We start from the raw sequence: 17,650 nt of genomic DNA on the forward strand, positions 1-17,650 counted from the left end.
CCACTAGCTCCTCTTTAGTGCCTGACACTTTCATTCCGTGATTTTCTAGCCATTGTTGTAGTTTAAGCTTCTTCCAGGCTTTATGAAACTGATCACTGACAAACTCCGCCATTACTTTTGCACGCAATGGAAGATCTGTACTAACCACAGCCTCGCCATGGCGATAATTCAGCCCAGTCTCCGTTGTGCGCGGTTTATCCTGGGAAAAGGCCATTGTTGGGCGCTTGTCACGTCATTCGGTCACACGTTTTTTCTTTTTTTTATAACCAAATTCTCCCACCAGTTTCAAGAGTCATTTTCAAATAAATTTTTTACCTTTTTTGTCTTCTTTTAACTGGAAGATTTAACAACTAATTGAAGCTAAGCGTACTTTACTCGTGCCGGTTTAGAAGTAATTGATGAAGGAAAGAAAAGCATCGGATTTGTGAAAAGGCAACAACTGTCCTCAGTAGTTCCTTTTCAGCACGAGCGGATAAACTAGTGAGACGTGTTAATTAGTTACATATCACACGGAAAATGTATTTATCGATCGTGAAAAACAAAAATTATTTTTAAAAAATATGCCACTTTATTCCATGCACCCAGCCGCGATAACAAAACCTTAATACAATATATACACTGCATAACAAGGGCCGGCAACCAAGGACATACTATATTCTGTCGTCCTCTGGGATAGTATATTTTGCAGTACGCCCGATTCAACGAGGTTTTCGGTATAACCATCTCTTTAAGAAACTCAGCAATAAACACTAAGAAAAATGTTCTGTTCATTTCTCAATTTCTGTTTTTAGCTTCGCAGTCTAACTGATGTGCTTTCGCATCTTCCTACAACATGGGCTTCTTTAGATGTTAAGGTTGATCGCCATTTATACCAACAATCGAACACAACATCTAAGTTTCTCGTTTCCCTAACGGGAATAATTGCATCATTTTTCCGATAACGAGATCCGTATATAGAAGAGAATGATCCTACTGTAACCAGTGGACTTTGTTACAAACAAAAGCCCAGTTTTCCTGGAAGAGTTAAAATGTTTATTAATTATTATCCCTTGCGATCGTCTACCGTACGATGAAGCATGTATGTGTACGTGATGCGTTGAGTAAATATTTATAGCTTTTCCTTGTTACCAGTCCAACCGTGCGTGTTGGGTCACTCAGCCTTAACCTGAATCACGTACTTGCCAGGGGAAGTGAAAAAATGAACACCTCAACAGATATTTACAAGAATCTAGCGACCAAGTCAGCATTTCAATGGCTAGATTTTCGAGTTCCTTACTGTTTCTCATATTATTTTTTGTAACCAGTACTTTTGCCAGTGAGATTTACACAAATGTCTGGGCAGTGAAAATCCGAGGTGGTCAGCGAGAAGCCGAAAAAGTAGCACTGAAATATGGTTTTTCTTACGACAAACATGTAAGTACTTATAACGATTTCATGTTTTCCTCGTTATGGGTGACTAGCACCCAAAATTGCTTCTTTTTTGACGCGTTTTTATTCCAAAGGTGATCGCTAACTTTTCCCTCTGAATTTTTTAAACCAATCTCTTCAAGTAACATATCATTTTGAAGCTTTATGACTGGACTTAAAAAAATGTCGCTTGTTTTACTTCTCTTGTTTATTTCGATGGAAATGGTTTATAGGTATATTTCTCTATATTGTGTTGAAAACTTTTGAAAGGAGAACTGATCAAAGAAATTTGTCTGGAAGAGCTAAATTCCCACATTTATCTACATGAACATGTTAATGTTTGCATTTTTTGCCATTTAAGACGAAACTGAGGTGAATGTTGGAAAAGCATCAGTCTCAACAGCATTGAACGTTTTAACTTGGTTTAAACACTTGTCTTAGAAAGGTTGTATTTCACAGCAGCCTTAATGCTACTTGCAGAGCCACAAATTAGAAAACTCGATCGAAAATTTTTAACACTTGAATGGTTTTTTATTTTTATTATTTTGAGATTACTGTACATAGGGCTGCAGTAACAATTTACTGTTGGTCAGTGAACATTGTCTGACCAGATATGCCTGGTCAATTTGACATTTTATATTCAAACTTCTAACAAAAGACATTTTGAACAATGCCAAACGAGTTCTGACTCTTGTATTCTTGAAATAATGGTTGGTAGTATGCTTTCACAGTAGATTTGAAAACCTTAATATGTGCAACAATTTCAAGGTCTTCCAGGAATATCATACTTTGAAGAAACCTGAATTGAAGGAGCAGTCTGAAAAGATCAAATCACATTTAGAGGTTGACAGAAACTTACAGTTTGAGCCAAAGGTGAGGTACTATAATTAGTTCTGTACATGCATATATTTATAACAACTTTGTTTTCCAGTCAACAGAGGGGGGTGAATTTAAATCCAGAAAAGAGTTAGTTTTACTGTTATCAGAGTGGTGGAAAGGACAATTCCATGAAGACTGTGTGTGTGCTACAGTGGCTAACTAGTATAAGTTGAAGTGATGTGATGCTTTACTTTTTCTGTTTGACAAAAGAGAATGTTATTGCTGTGCTTTTAACACATGGTGTAAGATCTTTGGTTGTTTAGAATCTTGATCAGAGGATAGATAATATATATATATATATATCATGGTTAGACCATCTATGTACCTTCATTTGATGATTTTTGAACAATCTACTGTTAATAATTATTGATAAAGCATAATTTGTTAAAACCTGCATGAAACAGACACTCTAGCTGTAAGGAGGGTTCCTCTGCACTTATCATTATTTCTTGCAGCAAGGAAGCCAACCACTCTTAAGAAAAAGAAAATTTCTTTTGTTAATAATTCCACAATTAATGTTGAAATTCTGTATTGCTTAAAACAGTCATCAACTACTATGTTATCACATTTATTGCCTTTTTGATATTTAGGTTGAATGGTTCATGCATCAGAAGCTGAAAAAATACCAGTTATTCTCCAGAACAGACCCAAGATTTCAGGAGCAGTGGTACATTGTAAGTAATGGTTTCTAACCATTCGATTTTTTAAGTGAGCCAATTTACAACAATAATTGTTTTATACAGGCAAGCAATGATTGCTTGAGAGGTCTGTCCAATACATAGAAAGCTTAAATTGTTAAATTGTTACTGTCCCACAGAAAAATTTCGCTGAGTTGAATAGTTTGGTCATTTTAAGGGAGCAATAATGTTGTATTTTTATTCAAATTTTTGCAATGTGATAACTAGCAACAAAATGAAGGAAACAACAAAATAGTACTGTTAAAGTCAGCTTAGTAAGAACAGAAAAACACAGAAGGTGTAGTAACAAAGCAAGAAGAATACAAGGATTGCTAAGGATCTCTAAGGATGGTGAAGAACAACAAAGAACATTTAAGTGAAGTTTTTCAAGATCACAAATTGAGAAATTGTTCCCTTGAGATTGCATAGAGGAACACATGCCTCACCTAAAAAGTCTCTCTCTACACTCTAACATCAGATCAAGAAAAGTGGAAAATTTTAAAAAACTAATAAAATTGAATCTCATTCTACGATGAAGTTAAGATAAGAAAGTGCGTACTAGTTTATAAGGCACTGCATGGGGAATCCCCTCTGTATATTGAGAGTTCTTTAACTATGATTACTCACTACATGGTAGAGAGACCAGACATGGCCAATATAATTTAATCTGTCCTAAGTTTCATAATATTACTGAAGCTGGAAGGTCTTTTCAAGTTAGTAGCATCAAGTTATGGAACAGTTTGCCAAATGAGTTTAAGAAAAAACGCAGCACTTCCTCTTTCAGAAATGATTTGAGAAATTATTTTATTGATTCTTATAGAGACATTGATTCTTTTGAGGCTATATTGTAATGTATATTTCATTCTATATATTCTATTTATATTTGTTTTTAATAGTTACTTTGTTAGGCTAGTTCCAATTTTAATTCTAGACTTGCATGTGTTACTTACTAATCCTTAGTTTTGAGGGCCACTGGTTTGTCAGCGTAAGCTGTTATGTGTACACCCTCTTTAACTAAAATTGACTTACTTACTTACTTACTTACTTACTTACTTACACACTTGTACCATTTCTTTTCTAGAAAAGACCAGCAGGATCCAATGAGCCAACATACAACATCACTTTCACTTGGGACAAAGGCTATACAGGGAAAGGAATTATGGTGGCCGTGGTTGATGATGGAGTAGATGGATCACATCCTGAACTGCGTAAAAACTATGTAATTGTTGTTGTCTTGTTTTTCTCTCTTTCTTCTCCATTTTGTTTTAAAAACATTCATCATGGATGTTTCTTAATTTAGAGACAAGCAGTGAAACAAACTTACATGAAGTGCTCATACATGTACAACTAACCGGTACAATTATTGACATGTAAACACTGGAACGCTGTTTAACTTTGTTTTTCCCTTCATTGAACTCTTCATATTTGATATAAAGTAAAGGATACATGAAACCAGGTCAATGTCTGCATAACTCTACATACATGAAGAAATTACTTTTTTCTCCATTTCTATATATTTCTATTTATTTGAGTGTTTCTATTTACATGTTTATGTGTCATTCATTTATTTGCTTTAATCTGTCTCACCAGAACTGGACTCTAAGTTATGATTATGTGGCAAACAAACACATGAAACATGGAACGCCAGTATCAGGGTAAGTTACATTATTTTACTTTGTTTGTCCATAATATTAGCTACAAATTTCTTATGCTCCCCAATCACTCACCCTCCTATTATATGCTTATGTACCCACTAAGATTTGAATATAAACTCTTGTTCTTAGGCCATTGTAGCTAAGAGAAACAGCAGTGATAAACATTGTATTCCAGTGCATTTTTATATTAAAAGAACTTGACGGTTCGTATGTTAGTCAACATACATTTTCAAAAGTGAACCATTACAATTGTTCACTTTATATAGTTTTCAAAAATTGTAATGCTTCACTTTTGAAAATGTATGTTGACTAGCATACGAAACGTCAAGTTCTATATAAAATGCATTGGAATACAATGTTTATCACCACTGTTTGTCTTATTTTCTTAATCACGATTTGAATACTTCTGGGTTATTAGAAACATGGTGCCATGGGAAAGAAAGAGGCCTTGACCCAAGAACCTGTCAAACCCCACAAATGTTAGAGAATTTCTAATGATTTTGGTTATCGATGTTTAAAAACCAATAGGCGTGCCTTCATGTAATGCCTAAACATGAAAACTTAACAGGAGCTCTGTTAAAGAAGCTGGGGATTTGAATCATTCTTCATCCTAACTTTTACATATCAGTGAAAATATCCATACACTTACGTTAGATGTTGTTTATTAGTAATTGACTCATTACATGACTTGTTCCAAAATGTGTGGAAATTGTTGTTGGTGTTGTGATTCCTTTTTGTTTTGTGATTTATTTATTTTCCTTTCCTACATGTATGCTTCAAGTTCATTGTCGCTAAATTTCCCATGCAATGCAGGTTAATAATGTTTTTTAATAAAGAGCAAGTTTTTCATCCATTTGTACATAATTCTATCTGAAATGGTTTGAATAATCCGATCTAATTGTTGTAATCTGGTTAATTTGTAGCCATGGCAACAATTGTGCTGGTATCATTGCAGGAGTAGCCAATAATGGTTTATGTGGGCGGGGTTTGGCATATGAAGCAAACATTGCAGGTGATGGCTTATTTGATATGTTAATAAACATGTTCCTCTTCGAATAAGCATTGCCTTGATGAAGAGTTTAACTACAAAGGAAGAGCATGAACAGTTATAACTCCTTTTGACCCTAGAAACTATGTACGCATCCTTTAGAAATCAATAACACGTTTTTCTTAAGAACTCAGGTGTAAACTCATAGCACTTGTTATCTGAACGGCTTTACCTAACAGTGCAGGGAAAACCCCTGAGTTTTGTCCATTCTGCTCATTGTTAATGGTAATGGTTCTTTGAAATGGAGCATTCTCATAAACTTGTCTTGTAACAATAATTATTCTGGGTTAACTGCAGAGAGTAAAGAACTTAACAAGGTGTCACAAATTTTAATCATAGGAAACGTGTCACTGAAATTTAAGAAGCAAAAGATAAATGTAAATTTTGGGCTTAGCGAGTTGATATACATGTTGAGAAAGATGTTTCTTTGTCTTGTCATGTGCATGAAACAAAATTTCTGACTGTCCCCATGAGGGTATCTTTATTGTTACAGACACACTGACCTTTTATCGTTGCATTATCTTGTGTTAGGCATTCGCCTCTTTGACGAAGGTATTAAGTCTACCGATGCATCAGAATCTGCGGCCTTGGTGCACAAACTGGAAAGCATTGACATATACTCCAACAGCTGGGGGCCTGGGGACATGGGCTGGCGAGTAGAGGGTCCAGGCCCGTTGACTAGGAAAGCGTTAGAAATTGGCACTAAAATGGTATTGTATAAAATTATTAGAACTGTACCATGCAGTGATCTCATTCCTTTCACCCCCTAAGGTGTCCTGTTATTAGTTATCTATTGTTATCTCTGTGTCTTCTTAAACCATCAACGCCTTTAGTGTCTTTGTCAACATTGTCAACATTGTCAACATTGTCAACATTGTCAACATTGTCAACGTTGAAATTTTCAGCAGTCAGTTTTCATTGTAACTACTTGCATCCAAACAAGAATCAACATAAGAATAATCAGTGTTATTTTTAAATGTTAATGTATTTCAGCGCACGTTTTCTTTAGTCGACTTAGGTTGTTGCTCATTGTTCACTTGTAAAGCAGGTCTTTGAAGGTGAAAATAATCACTCAACGACTGAGTGCAAAATACTACAGTGGTAGAAATGTCACGCGACCTGTAGTCACGCTCTGTTGACGTGCTACGGTGATTGTCTGTCAACATTCGCGGGTAGCATTGCACGTTTACCCTCTGACGTCACAGATTTTGCAGTAGTGCCGCTCAGAGACTTTTGATGGGAAATAGTTTCATTGTTTGAAATCTGTGACCATTTAGTGGCTAATGAAAGCGCGCACTGTTGGGGAAAAGTTGACGGTCCATGATAACCACCAGTGTGAAGGTGTAACGAAACTACATACCCTTTTTTTAAATCTAGGGTCGTGGCGGCCTGGGCGCCATTTACACATTTGCAGCTGGAAATGGAGGCATTACGGGAGACTGTTGTGCATACAATGGTTATGTGAATAGTATTTACACCATCGCTATCAATGGTGTAAACAAAGATGGAACTAATCCCACCTACGCAGAGGAATGTCCCGGAGTCATGGCCACCACGTACAGCAGGGATTCATTTAAGGGACTTGGAAAAGTTGTGAGTAAAGTGAAACAAGACTTTTTCGAAACGAGAACAGATACAGGGAAGTAACACATGACATCAAAGGAAAGGAGGAAGATACAAAACAAAGTCTGAAAGTGACCTTTGTATATTCTTTAGCCAACCAGTGTACAAAATAAAACAAGCAAAAAACGAAATCATCCAGAAGTTACCTCAATTAATTTTTCTTCTTTGCCTTTGACACTTTCGCTTGTTTTGCCCGGGGTGTGTTTTGCCCGGGGGTGTGTTTTGCCCGGGGGTGTGTTTTGCCCGGGGGTGTGTTTTGCCCGGGGGTGTGTTTTGCCCGGGGGTGTGTTTGATGTCGTTAGACGGGAGGATTTAGGGAAAGGGACAAGGTCACATTTTGATTGACGTTTACTTGGACGCGTTCCTGAAAAGCAAATGCGATCACAAAAACTGATTGCTACAAATTTTGTAAAACCTTGTTTTAATTTCCTTTCGGTTGTGTGGTTGTTTTTCTTAATTTGTTTGAATCTGTTTTGTGTATCATGTACTAGATAACAGTGGATAACAAGGAGGGCTGTGTCGATGATTTCGCAGCCACGTCAGCGGCTACTGCCATGGCGTCCGGGCTGATTGCACTGACCCTGCAGGCAAAGTAAGACTATAACGTCATCCTGTTTAACTTCACGCATAGAGGGAGAGATGAGCCACACAGAGACACAACTTAATTGTATATTTTATGTCAGAAGGAACTGTGAACATGTACAACCCCTGCACTTGCCTTAGCATTGCAATTTCGTGGTGGAATTCACCCTTTACGCCTTAACTGTAGCATGCATATCCTCCATACTGTTCGTAGACATTTCCTAAGGTGCTGAGAAACAGGATTTGTTTAACAATGGAGAGCTTCTTAAGTTGGTGATCATTTCCTTTCTTCTCGGGACCTTCATATGTGACTCGGGTGTGATATTGTAAGGAGAAATTAGATGCTGGTCACTATTACGGAATATAAATTTGAGCTTCTGTAGCCATTAAGTTAGAGAGTTGTCCCTAGTAGATGACGAGTTTCTGTTAGTTTCCACATAATTTTGATTAAGTTTAAATGGCCCAGAACAGACAATTTCTGGCAATTTAACGCCCAGCCAACGTGTTGCGGGTGAGTAGAACAGAGCACAAATGAGGATCAAATCTAATTGAATGGCTGAGGACAGGATTTGAACTTGGAACCGTGAGATTTCGAATCATATGCTCTAAGCCACATGGATACACCTTTCAAAAGAACAAGAAAAAAAAAGAAAACAACGTAGAGGGTAGGGATGAATCTGTGCGTGAGTCTCGTTAATAATGGTTTAAATCACCCCTGTTTGTTTGTGTGCTTGTGTCTTGTGCTTTGCCAATATGACCATCATGTTCCTTATGAACGAAATTAATCCAAGAGACTTTAAAATACCTTGACTTTTTTTGTTTTCAAAATGTACTGCTGTTATAAGATTTTCTGGTTATATTTTCTGAGATTTCCCTCATCGCTCTGTCTATTTTCTCTTTTAGTCCCAAACTAACTTGGCGTGACATACAGCACATTGTAGCCTACAGTGCAAGGCGAGCCCCAGGGGGGGTGGCACTCAAACGAGGATATTGGCAGCGGAACAAAGCAGGCCTATATGTCAGCAAGTTTTATGGCTTTGGCCTCATGGACGCTGGCAAGATGGTGAGCCTAGCAAAGAAATGGACAACAGTGCCTCGACAGCTGAAATGTGAGATTGAAGGCAGCGAAACGAACAAGTAAGCTATGATATTAGTTTCCTTTTGAATTTTTTTCAACAAGACAGAACACACGTATCCTCGAAAGGACAAAGAAACAACTTTAATTTAGACACTGTCGCGAAATGGGATGATTCTACTTGCTTCGCGGAGTATAGCTACAGAGGCAATAAACCTTTGGCCATGTTGGTGTAACAAGTCCATTATGTGAAAGTTAAATGCTTTTATTTCCACAAGCGAATATCACAGCTGATAACACAGCTGAAAATACTGTTCAGGTCACTTTTGCTCTTTAAGCATCCCATAATTATTTTATATTAATCCCAGGATTATATTTTTTGAATGTCTTAAAGATGTTTTCCCTTACAATGCTGAGAGACTATTAAGAATGACGTAAATATCTTCCCTAAGGATACCCTAACGTATTCTTTAAAATATACAATGGATCTTCTCGCCAATACAGTGGCCTTTCTGATGAGAGTAAATACAGCAGCGATGAACCTAACCTGTTTAATATTTTTATTTGCAGACAAATCCCAGGTGCAGTTTTTATTGAAGTGAAAAATTGCGCGATCAAATTCCTGGAGCACGTGCAGATCAAAGTAAATCTTGATTTCCCTCACCGTGGCGACTTGGCCCTTCAGCTGAAAGCACCAAGCGGCACCACATCTCCGCTGACTCGAAAACGAAGAATGGACAACTTTACAGGATACAGAAACTTAACAGACTGGATTATAGCAACTTTGTTTCACTGGAGAGAGAATCCCAGCGGGAGATGGGAGCTAAAAGTTGATGATTTTGACCCCAAAATCCCCAGTTTAGGTCAATATTGATTTTGGTCTCGAAGTTATTAGTTATTATTGTTGTTGTTAGTTTTGTTTCTGTTCCTCCCAAGTTGCCCTAACTAAAACTTATTCAACAATTTCTGGGACTTGACCAAACAAAATAACTTGATGACAACCATTTCTACACAAGCTCTATACAATCCCTACTTCAATTTGCAAACAACATCTCACTTTCCGCAGCACTTTCATAGCCTTGGCTACACTAGTTAGTTTTTTTTCTGTTCCTCCCAAGTTACTCTAACCCTTTCCAAACGTTTTTAAAGTAGTTTATGATATGTACTGTACCATTTGATGCCTCACGGGCATCCACCCCCCTCCCCCTCTCCCCCATCTCCCTTCCCCTCCCCCTTCTCCCCCCATTTCCTACAGGCATATGTAATACAATGTTGATCAAGCAGAAAAGTTGTGAAAGTTAGAATATAATGAACTAGATGTGGCATTATATCGTAAAATAGGTTGTGCTAAATAACACTCCAAAGAGAAATGTAATCGTTTGTCTCACAATGTGTTCGCACCTGGGATGTGGGATGTGACATCTTGACAAAGAAAAGGCCAGCAAAGGTCTGTGCATTCATGTGCCAGGAGAAGATGTTTCACTTAGTTTTCATTGATCCAGCAAATCAAATTATTGTTGTTTCTTTTCCTGACATTCTGTTGTTTTTCTTTTGGCCTTTTTCTGTGCTGCTGTATAGGTTAAGTAAAGTAGGCTGTGGTTATTTATCATAGTAAATAACACTCTAAAGAGAAATGTAATCGTTTGTCTCACTCTGTGTCCGCACTTGGGATGTGGGATGTGACATCTTGACAAAGGAAAGGCCAACAAAGGTCTGTACAGTCACGTGCCAGGAGAAGATGTTTCACTTAGTTTCAATGATCTAGCAAATCAAATTATTGTTGTTTCTTTTACTGACATTCTCATGTTTTTCTTTTGGCCCTTTTTTCTGTTTCTTTATAGGAACGCTTTACGACTGGTCTTTGATACTTTATGGGACTTCCTCAGACCCACTCAAGTGTTTACCAGAAGTCGGCAACATACCAATGAACCAACCCGTGCCAACAAAACCATCGAAACCACCGCCCCAGTCAGGTATGGTAATCTGTTCATTGTCCCAACTAGTATCAGCGAGGCACAGGTTTGAATCCTGTCAGTTCCTGAATTGTTTTCTACTTCTTTTCTGCATTAGCTTAAATCTGATTGCACTACACCTGCGAAGATCATTTTCGTCATTTGCGCTTCTTGTTGCAGTGCATGTAGCAAGTTTGATCGTTATCAAACCAATGGGTCACATGTTATTTTAGACAAGTAAAGGAAAGGTGGCCATGGGCTTTGTTAGAACCCAATACCGAAGGCGGTGTCACGTTGAATTTCTTAGTGGAGAGATTTAAAAGAACCTTGCTGCAATGATTCAAAGGAAGGGCAGAGGAGAGCAATACGCGCAAACATCGCAGTAAGAAACATAACATGAGCTAGAATGGTCTGATCTGGATGGGAGAACTGTGGGGTTACTGATACCACAACTCTTGGGCGATACTGAAGTTTTGAGTTATCAAGATGTGATTGGCTTTGATTTACTTGTGATTATGATGTAGTGAAGCAAATCCCGTCCGACTGTTATGAAACCTTTAACCCTCTTTTCCTTTATTTGTTTTGAAAATTAGAAACAACGAAACTCTCCAGTTTAGTTTTATTACTTCCAAAATCGTGTTGCCTCTCGGATTAGATTGATGTTATTGTGGCGTAGGTTTTAGCTCTAACTTATTTTTACATTTTTTTTATTTCAAAGGTTCATGGGACATGCTCGGCTTTTTAGCCATTCTCCCGGTTTTTGCTTTGTTTATTTTTTACTGTCGTTGGAGGAAAAAGAACAAAGAAGTTGAACGAGACCGTGGTAAAGATGACGTGATGCAAAAGAATGAAGGAGTAGGAAAACATGACAATGACAAACATGTAATCTCTGTTAAATCAATAGAGTCGGGGGAAAGTAAACCTAACGGAGTTTATGGTGGCTCAGATATAAAAGGAAGGGTTTCGGTATAAAGATATTACACCGGAAAGAACGGTATTCAATAGGGATACATCCTACTTGAGTATGTTAGAACTGATTTTTGTAAACTTCAAGCGAATGAGATTCGTTTTCATTTCATCAATTACCCAAGCTTCAAGTTTCACTTTCTCTGTTTCTGTTAGCTATTCAATATTGAATCAGCTCAAAATTACGTGACATTGCCTCATCAAAGTAAACATGTTTTGTCTAGGAAAAAACAGTATTATACGTCCATGCCTGAATGAGAAATCTTTGTGGAAAATTAATTTTGATTCTTCTTTTAGACATTTTTTGTTGTTGCAGGGTTATCGAGTAAGCTCTTCCTGATAAATAAAAGTAAGTTTTAAGATATATTTCGCGTTGTTTTTTTAGGCTCGTTGAAATTTTTCTTAAATTGGAGTAAAATATTTGGATAATTTCTAAGGTAGTCACTTGCCCTACCACCAAAGAAACAAGAACTAATCTGTAGGGAACAAAGTTCGGTAAGAATGGAAAATATTATGAGAGATATCAAACTGACCTACCTTGAAATAATATTGAATATTGAATATTGTTGACCTACCTTGAAACAATATTGAAATATTGAGTATTGAATATAGTTGACCTACCTTGAAACAATATTGAAATATTGAATATTGTTGGCCTATCTTGAAACAGGTAACTGATTTTTTTAAAAGCACAAAAAGTTGCTCGGGTGCTTACTGATCAAGATGTTTAGGAACTTCACGCTGAATGATCTTCCATGAATATGAAAAATGATAAAACAGAGGTTAATATATGGTTCAAAGTGTTTTGTTACGGAAGAAGCTCCCCAAATTAACGCGTTTTCAAGGTTATTTCCGTGTTTGTTAACTTAAGTATGATATTTATGCTTCTAGTGTCAAAATATGTATTTTTCTTTAAGTCTAGATGTTTTCTTATTTATTATGGCCCTATTGTATAAAATTTGTGTACTTTATTTAAAGCTTACGTAAAACGTAGGCGTAGTGGTCGTTTAAATAACAATAAAATTCAATACTTTTCCTACCTACTGAGAGCCCCTTCAACAGGGCATTTTAGTCACAATGTAAACTATTACATAATACTGGTAATTAAGAAAACTTATTGACAGGAATTTAATTCAATTCAAGATATATTCCAAATTAGTATATACTAAAACAGTGGATAGCGTTAAAGGCGCGCTCTGATTGGCTAGTCAAACTCCGAATATCCTTTGCTATTTACCTCCGAGCAACTCGGGAAAAAATGGCGTCCCGGTTTGCATCCGTGACAAGCGAATAAATCACTCAAATAACGACGAAGCAGTCCCTGAAAACACAGAGAAAGCGACTAAATTTGGTTTGGCCGTGTTTAAAGGTAATGGTAACCAGGAGTTTATCGATAAAAACCAATGAAAAAGGTTTTGTTTACAAATGCAAATTAATCTTGCGTAACCTCACTTGTTCACTTTAAAATCAAAGTTAAATGGTATTTTTTACAGAATGGTTTCAAATACAGAAAGAGTTTGGAACACCATTTGAAGAAATGTCGCCCCCAGAGCTAAACAAATGTCTTAGGAAATTTTATCTGTCAGCAAAAAAACGTGACGGCAGTTTTTACAACAAAAAATCACTTACCGCGATCCGAGCCGCGTTGGATCGTTACGCGCGGGAAAATGTTGGAATCGTTGCTGGAATTTATGAATTAAAATAAATGTTTGGTGGTGTATATTATCTCACTGTTTTAGTATATACTTAAACAACTATTCACCTCAGTGTCGGTGGTTAGCGGGGGATATTTACCTCGCCGCTTCGCGGCTCGGTAAATATCCACCACTAACCACCTCCACTTCGGTGAATAGTTGTTAATTATTCAAAATATGTTCAAAATTACTTTTTATGAAACACATTAACAAAAAGTGTCCGCTTAAAACTGTTAATTTCTTTAGTGTTCTTGATATTGTCGGCTACCCCATTCCATTCCCTCTCGTATGTCCCATGAGTAGAAGTTTGCCTAATGCACTCAATTCAGAGCTTACAGTCGAATTCTACCAGAGTCGAAATATACGGGCCCAAATACGAACCATGTGAAATGGGGTAGCGGGAGAGGATATCCTCTTCCTGCCATCCGTCTTTGAATCCCCACATCCACCAGACTCATTTCTTCTAATCTCCCCACCCTTCTTCATACAAAAAACATTGTTTTGAGTTCGTATCAATTCCTCCCTAAGTGTCTTGAGTGCAAAATTAAACAATACAAGGGGGATTGTGTCAGGCAATCTGCCGATGTTTTCGTTTTCTTTTCTCAAATAATTCTCTTTCGTCTAAAATGACTTTAGAAGGCGTTGACGCTTACACCAAGAGCCTCAGCAAAGCTGATCAAAGACGTCAACAAAGGTCTGCGTCCCATTTCGCTCACGCCAATCCTGTTTAAGATCGCCGAAGATCGTGTAGTCGAGGAGTACGTCAAGCCAGCTGTTCTGAGAAAAATCGACGAGCGGCAGTTTGGAACTAACCATCGCACGTATACCGCTCATCAAGGAAAGAAAGTTATATCCAGCCAGGCAGACTTAGACTATCTGTTTCAACGTCTAGTTATCCCTAATTTGACCGATGGTCTATCGGTCCACGGTGCTCTGAATGCAGAGCTTACGACTGTTAAGAGTTGCTGGAGATATCGGCATATCTAAGGTGGTCAACATCTACGATCTATTAGAAAAACAAGATAAGAAAACTTTCGATACGATAAAATATCAAGAAAAACATCCTCGGGGAATCCTGATACCTACTGTCTGTAGGTCACAGAATACAATCTAGGACACATTCTAGTCACCGGCCGAAATTAAACACCGAGCGAGAGATGAACGCCTATTTTTATCAGCTAATTTTTAAATATAACCTAACTGTGTAAGTGGTATTTTTTCTTCGAGATTTTTTGTGATATAAGATATATAGTTTTTACCACCAAAAGGGTTAAACATAATATCCGTAAAACAGTGCTCGATACATATAGTAGAGCGAGTATAACGTGTGATAAGCAGAAAAAAATCAATCAACTACATTTCGTCCCTACAGACCGTGTTTCGTAGTTGCCCACTCATCAGGGGATTTTAATCCCCTGATGAGTGGGCAACCACGAAACAGGTCTGTAGGGATGAAACAATGTAGTTGATTGATTTTTTTCTGCTTATCACACGTTAGTTTTTACCACCATGTATATGTATTTTTTCAAAGCCTGAATGCGAGATGGAACGTTCCAAACATAGTTTTATTACTAGCTCATTATGTAGGCTGTTATTATTCCTGGTTTTTTAAATTTGAAATTTTTTTTTTATTTTTATATTGGCATTTCATCCTTTATTAACTGTAATTGCAATGAATTGTACCTTAATACATCTACCTTTATATACCTACTTTTATCTGCTTTTATATTGGCATTACTGTATATATCTTGTCGATGATCTTTACGTAATCAGCCTTGCGGCTGTAATGTTTTAGAATAAACTATCTAATCGTAAAGTTTTAATTTCGTTCTGTGTCTACCAGAATTTACAACACCTCATCATGGGAATAAGCTTGCCAAATTTATTTTTTGACACACTGGTTGCTATCCGTGTAAGGCAGCAGGCTATTTGTTGCAGTCTATAGAACGCGTAAGTGGTTGAATCATTACTTAATCTTCTCCAAGTCTTCTAGAGAAGTTAGCCCGCAAGCGAGGCGACCGCGAGGACGAAGTCAGGCGTTTCTTCTCTTGCGCGCGACTCGCGACTCGCTCCTCGGGCTCGCCTCGCGCTTGCCTCCGTTCGCCAGAAAAACGCGAAAAAAATTGCGCCTGCTCTGCCGATAAGATAAAAACGATGAGTCAGGGAGCTTGACTGGTTGAGCAATTGGCAGAAAGCAAGCAAAACCTCGTTTGTTCGGCGTAGAATAATGTACAAAGCTTTGTCGACAAAAATCACACAGAGCCGCACAGTCATGCTTTCCTTAAAGAGTTGTAAAACTGGCCACACTTGTGACGTTTCACTGTTCGTTTTGTGTTCCTTTTCGCATTCATGAAAATATATGTGCTTTTACAGTAACCCTTCAGCTACTTGGCAAAGTAAGAACTTCAAGTCATGTTAAAGAACAGATCAATGTTGCTGACGTCTCACTGTGCCTTCGGTAATGATATCATGCCTTAATAATATCACGCAATAATAGTAATTGAGTTGGCTCAATCAACGTTTAGGACAGGCTAAAATTGAACTGCAATAAACATTATTTTTATTTGAACCGGTTGTGTTTTTAGGTATGGATAGGATGGAATGTAAGAAAATGAAATTGTAATGAATGCTTCCTTATCGTTGTCAGGCTTAAACATTGCAATTGTTTTGGTGTAAAATCGCCGGTCACGAACACAGGAAGTGTTAGCTGACCTACAGAGTCAGCTTTCCTTTTCTGCCTATACATGACTTTTTTTCCTCGAAATGTTACTTCCTGTATTCATGAGGCGATCCTCATATAAACGGCTGAGTATTCAGCTTTGACACATTTTTAATGCCATGATCTGCGGACGAATGCGGACAAGATCAGCACTGACTATCGTGTTAAAAAAGAAAAGGTTTCACGATCGTTTGAGGGTAAGATAAGAAAATGTTGTTATGCCATTTATGTTTTTAATTGACTATTCCACGGATTCACGTAGTCTTATTTGTGAATTCGTAAAACAGTTTGTCGTCTTTTCCATATAAAGATTACGCTGCCTTCCACATCAGGATGGACCGCTTGACTATAATTGTCTTGCTGCTGGTGCCTTTAATCAGTGGGGAAAAAATACAAACTGGACGGAACCAAGAGACTGAATATGCAACTAATCGGGTAAGAGTTGTTTTCACCTTATTCATACTGTTGAGGAGAATTATTAACGTGATTGGCATATGATTGTGTTGCCTGATCGTCGGGATGAGTTTTGGTCCGAAGAAGAACTTGTCAATGGTCGTAACTGACGTTTCGACAAATTGCATTTGAACGGAAGTCATCGTAGAGTCCTGGCCATTGGTGTTTAATCGATGAACATGTAACCCCGTCACTGTTTCATCTCATTGCCTTTTAATCGACCTGTTCACCATACATACCACCACACATTCAATAGAAATTTTTAAATCAAACAAAGACTCGTCACCCTAGCATTATAACTGTTTCTCGAAGAGCGCAGGGCGTTTCTCTTTACCCAGCGAGCTGTCCAGCCTCGTGCGCGCTGTTGTTGAGAACATTAGGCAGAAGTCCCCGTATTTGGGCCGTAGACGATGATGTTAGCAGGGTCGGGAAAAAGAATGTTCGGTCCCGCGAGACGTGACCTAAAAGAGGAAACGTAGAAAGAAAAAGAGGGACAGTCATATGATTAAAGTAAGGTTGAGACAGATGCGAATATATCTAACTCTCGGTCAAGAGAGTGATGACCTCAGGGACTCTGAAAATAAGCTTAATGTTCCACTACCTCGCACTAATTATTACAGAAAAAGCTTTAGCTACAATGGCGCCACATTATGGAACAGTTTACCACGCGATATAAGGAACACAGAGTCTCTGGGGTTATTTAAACGTAAGATCAATGACATTTTTTAAGTCTAACGCACGGCATTCACGGAAAACAGCTTTAGTGTTATAGTATGTAGTTTTAATTTTAAATATCTTAGCGTATGTGATATGTATTTTTATAGGCTGATGAATTGATCGTGTCTAAATAAAGATTACAATACAATACAATACAATACAAGACGCACGCACCCGTTGCGTTTGCTCAGAGCGTTACGACT

General features: G+C 37.7%; 2 protein-coding genes and 1 long non-coding RNA gene across 4 annotated transcripts in view; 2 read left to right on the plus strand and 1 right to left on the minus strand.

Annotated features, from left to right (window-relative positions):
• The first annotated feature begins 1,154 nt into the window (after positions 1-1,154).
• LOC111326545 (furin-1) lies at positions 1,155-12,903 on the plus strand. Its single transcript, XM_022930556.2, has 13 exons — positions 1,155-1,413; positions 2,176-2,280; positions 2,877-2,960; positions 4,045-4,182; positions 4,554-4,618; positions 5,542-5,630; positions 6,198-6,376; positions 7,044-7,259; positions 7,781-7,881; positions 8,775-9,008; positions 9,517-9,809; positions 10,788-10,919; positions 11,617-12,903. Exons 1-13 carry the CDS (start codon positions 1,252-1,254, stop codon positions 11,868-11,870), a joined length of 2,052 nt encoding a protein of 683 aa, XP_022786291.2. The 5' UTR covers positions 1,155-1,251; the 3' UTR covers positions 11,871-12,903.
• On the minus strand, positions 12,871-14,561 carry LOC148736655 (uncharacterized). The gene is made up of 2 exons (XR_015996596.1): positions 13,494-14,561; positions 12,871-13,185 (listed from the first exon to the last, which is right to left on the minus strand). It is a non-coding gene; the product is annotated as an uncharacterized LOC148736655 (long non-coding RNA).
• Positions 14,562-16,313: 1,752 nt separating this feature from the next.
• LOC111326544 (proprotein convertase subtilisin/kexin type 4) overlaps positions 16,314-17,650 on the plus strand; it is a 16,153-nt gene continuing 14,816 nt past the window's right edge. For both annotated transcript variants that reach the window (XM_022930555.2, XM_088748639.1), the window contains exons 1-2: positions 16,314-16,474; positions 16,588-16,712. In XM_022930555.2, the coding sequence (XP_022786290.1) occupies positions 16,611-16,712 (102 nt within the window). In that variant the 5' untranslated portion in view covers positions 16,314-16,474; positions 16,588-16,610. The remainder of the gene's footprint in view (positions 16,475-16,587; positions 16,713-17,650) is intronic.

This window comes from Stylophora pistillata, chromosome 2 (genome assembly GCF_964205215.1).
Source record: "Stylophora pistillata chromosome 2, jaStyPist1.2, whole genome shotgun sequence".
In the NCBI taxonomy this organism is placed as follows: Eukaryota; Metazoa; Cnidaria; class Anthozoa; order Scleractinia; family Pocilloporidae; genus Stylophora; species Stylophora pistillata.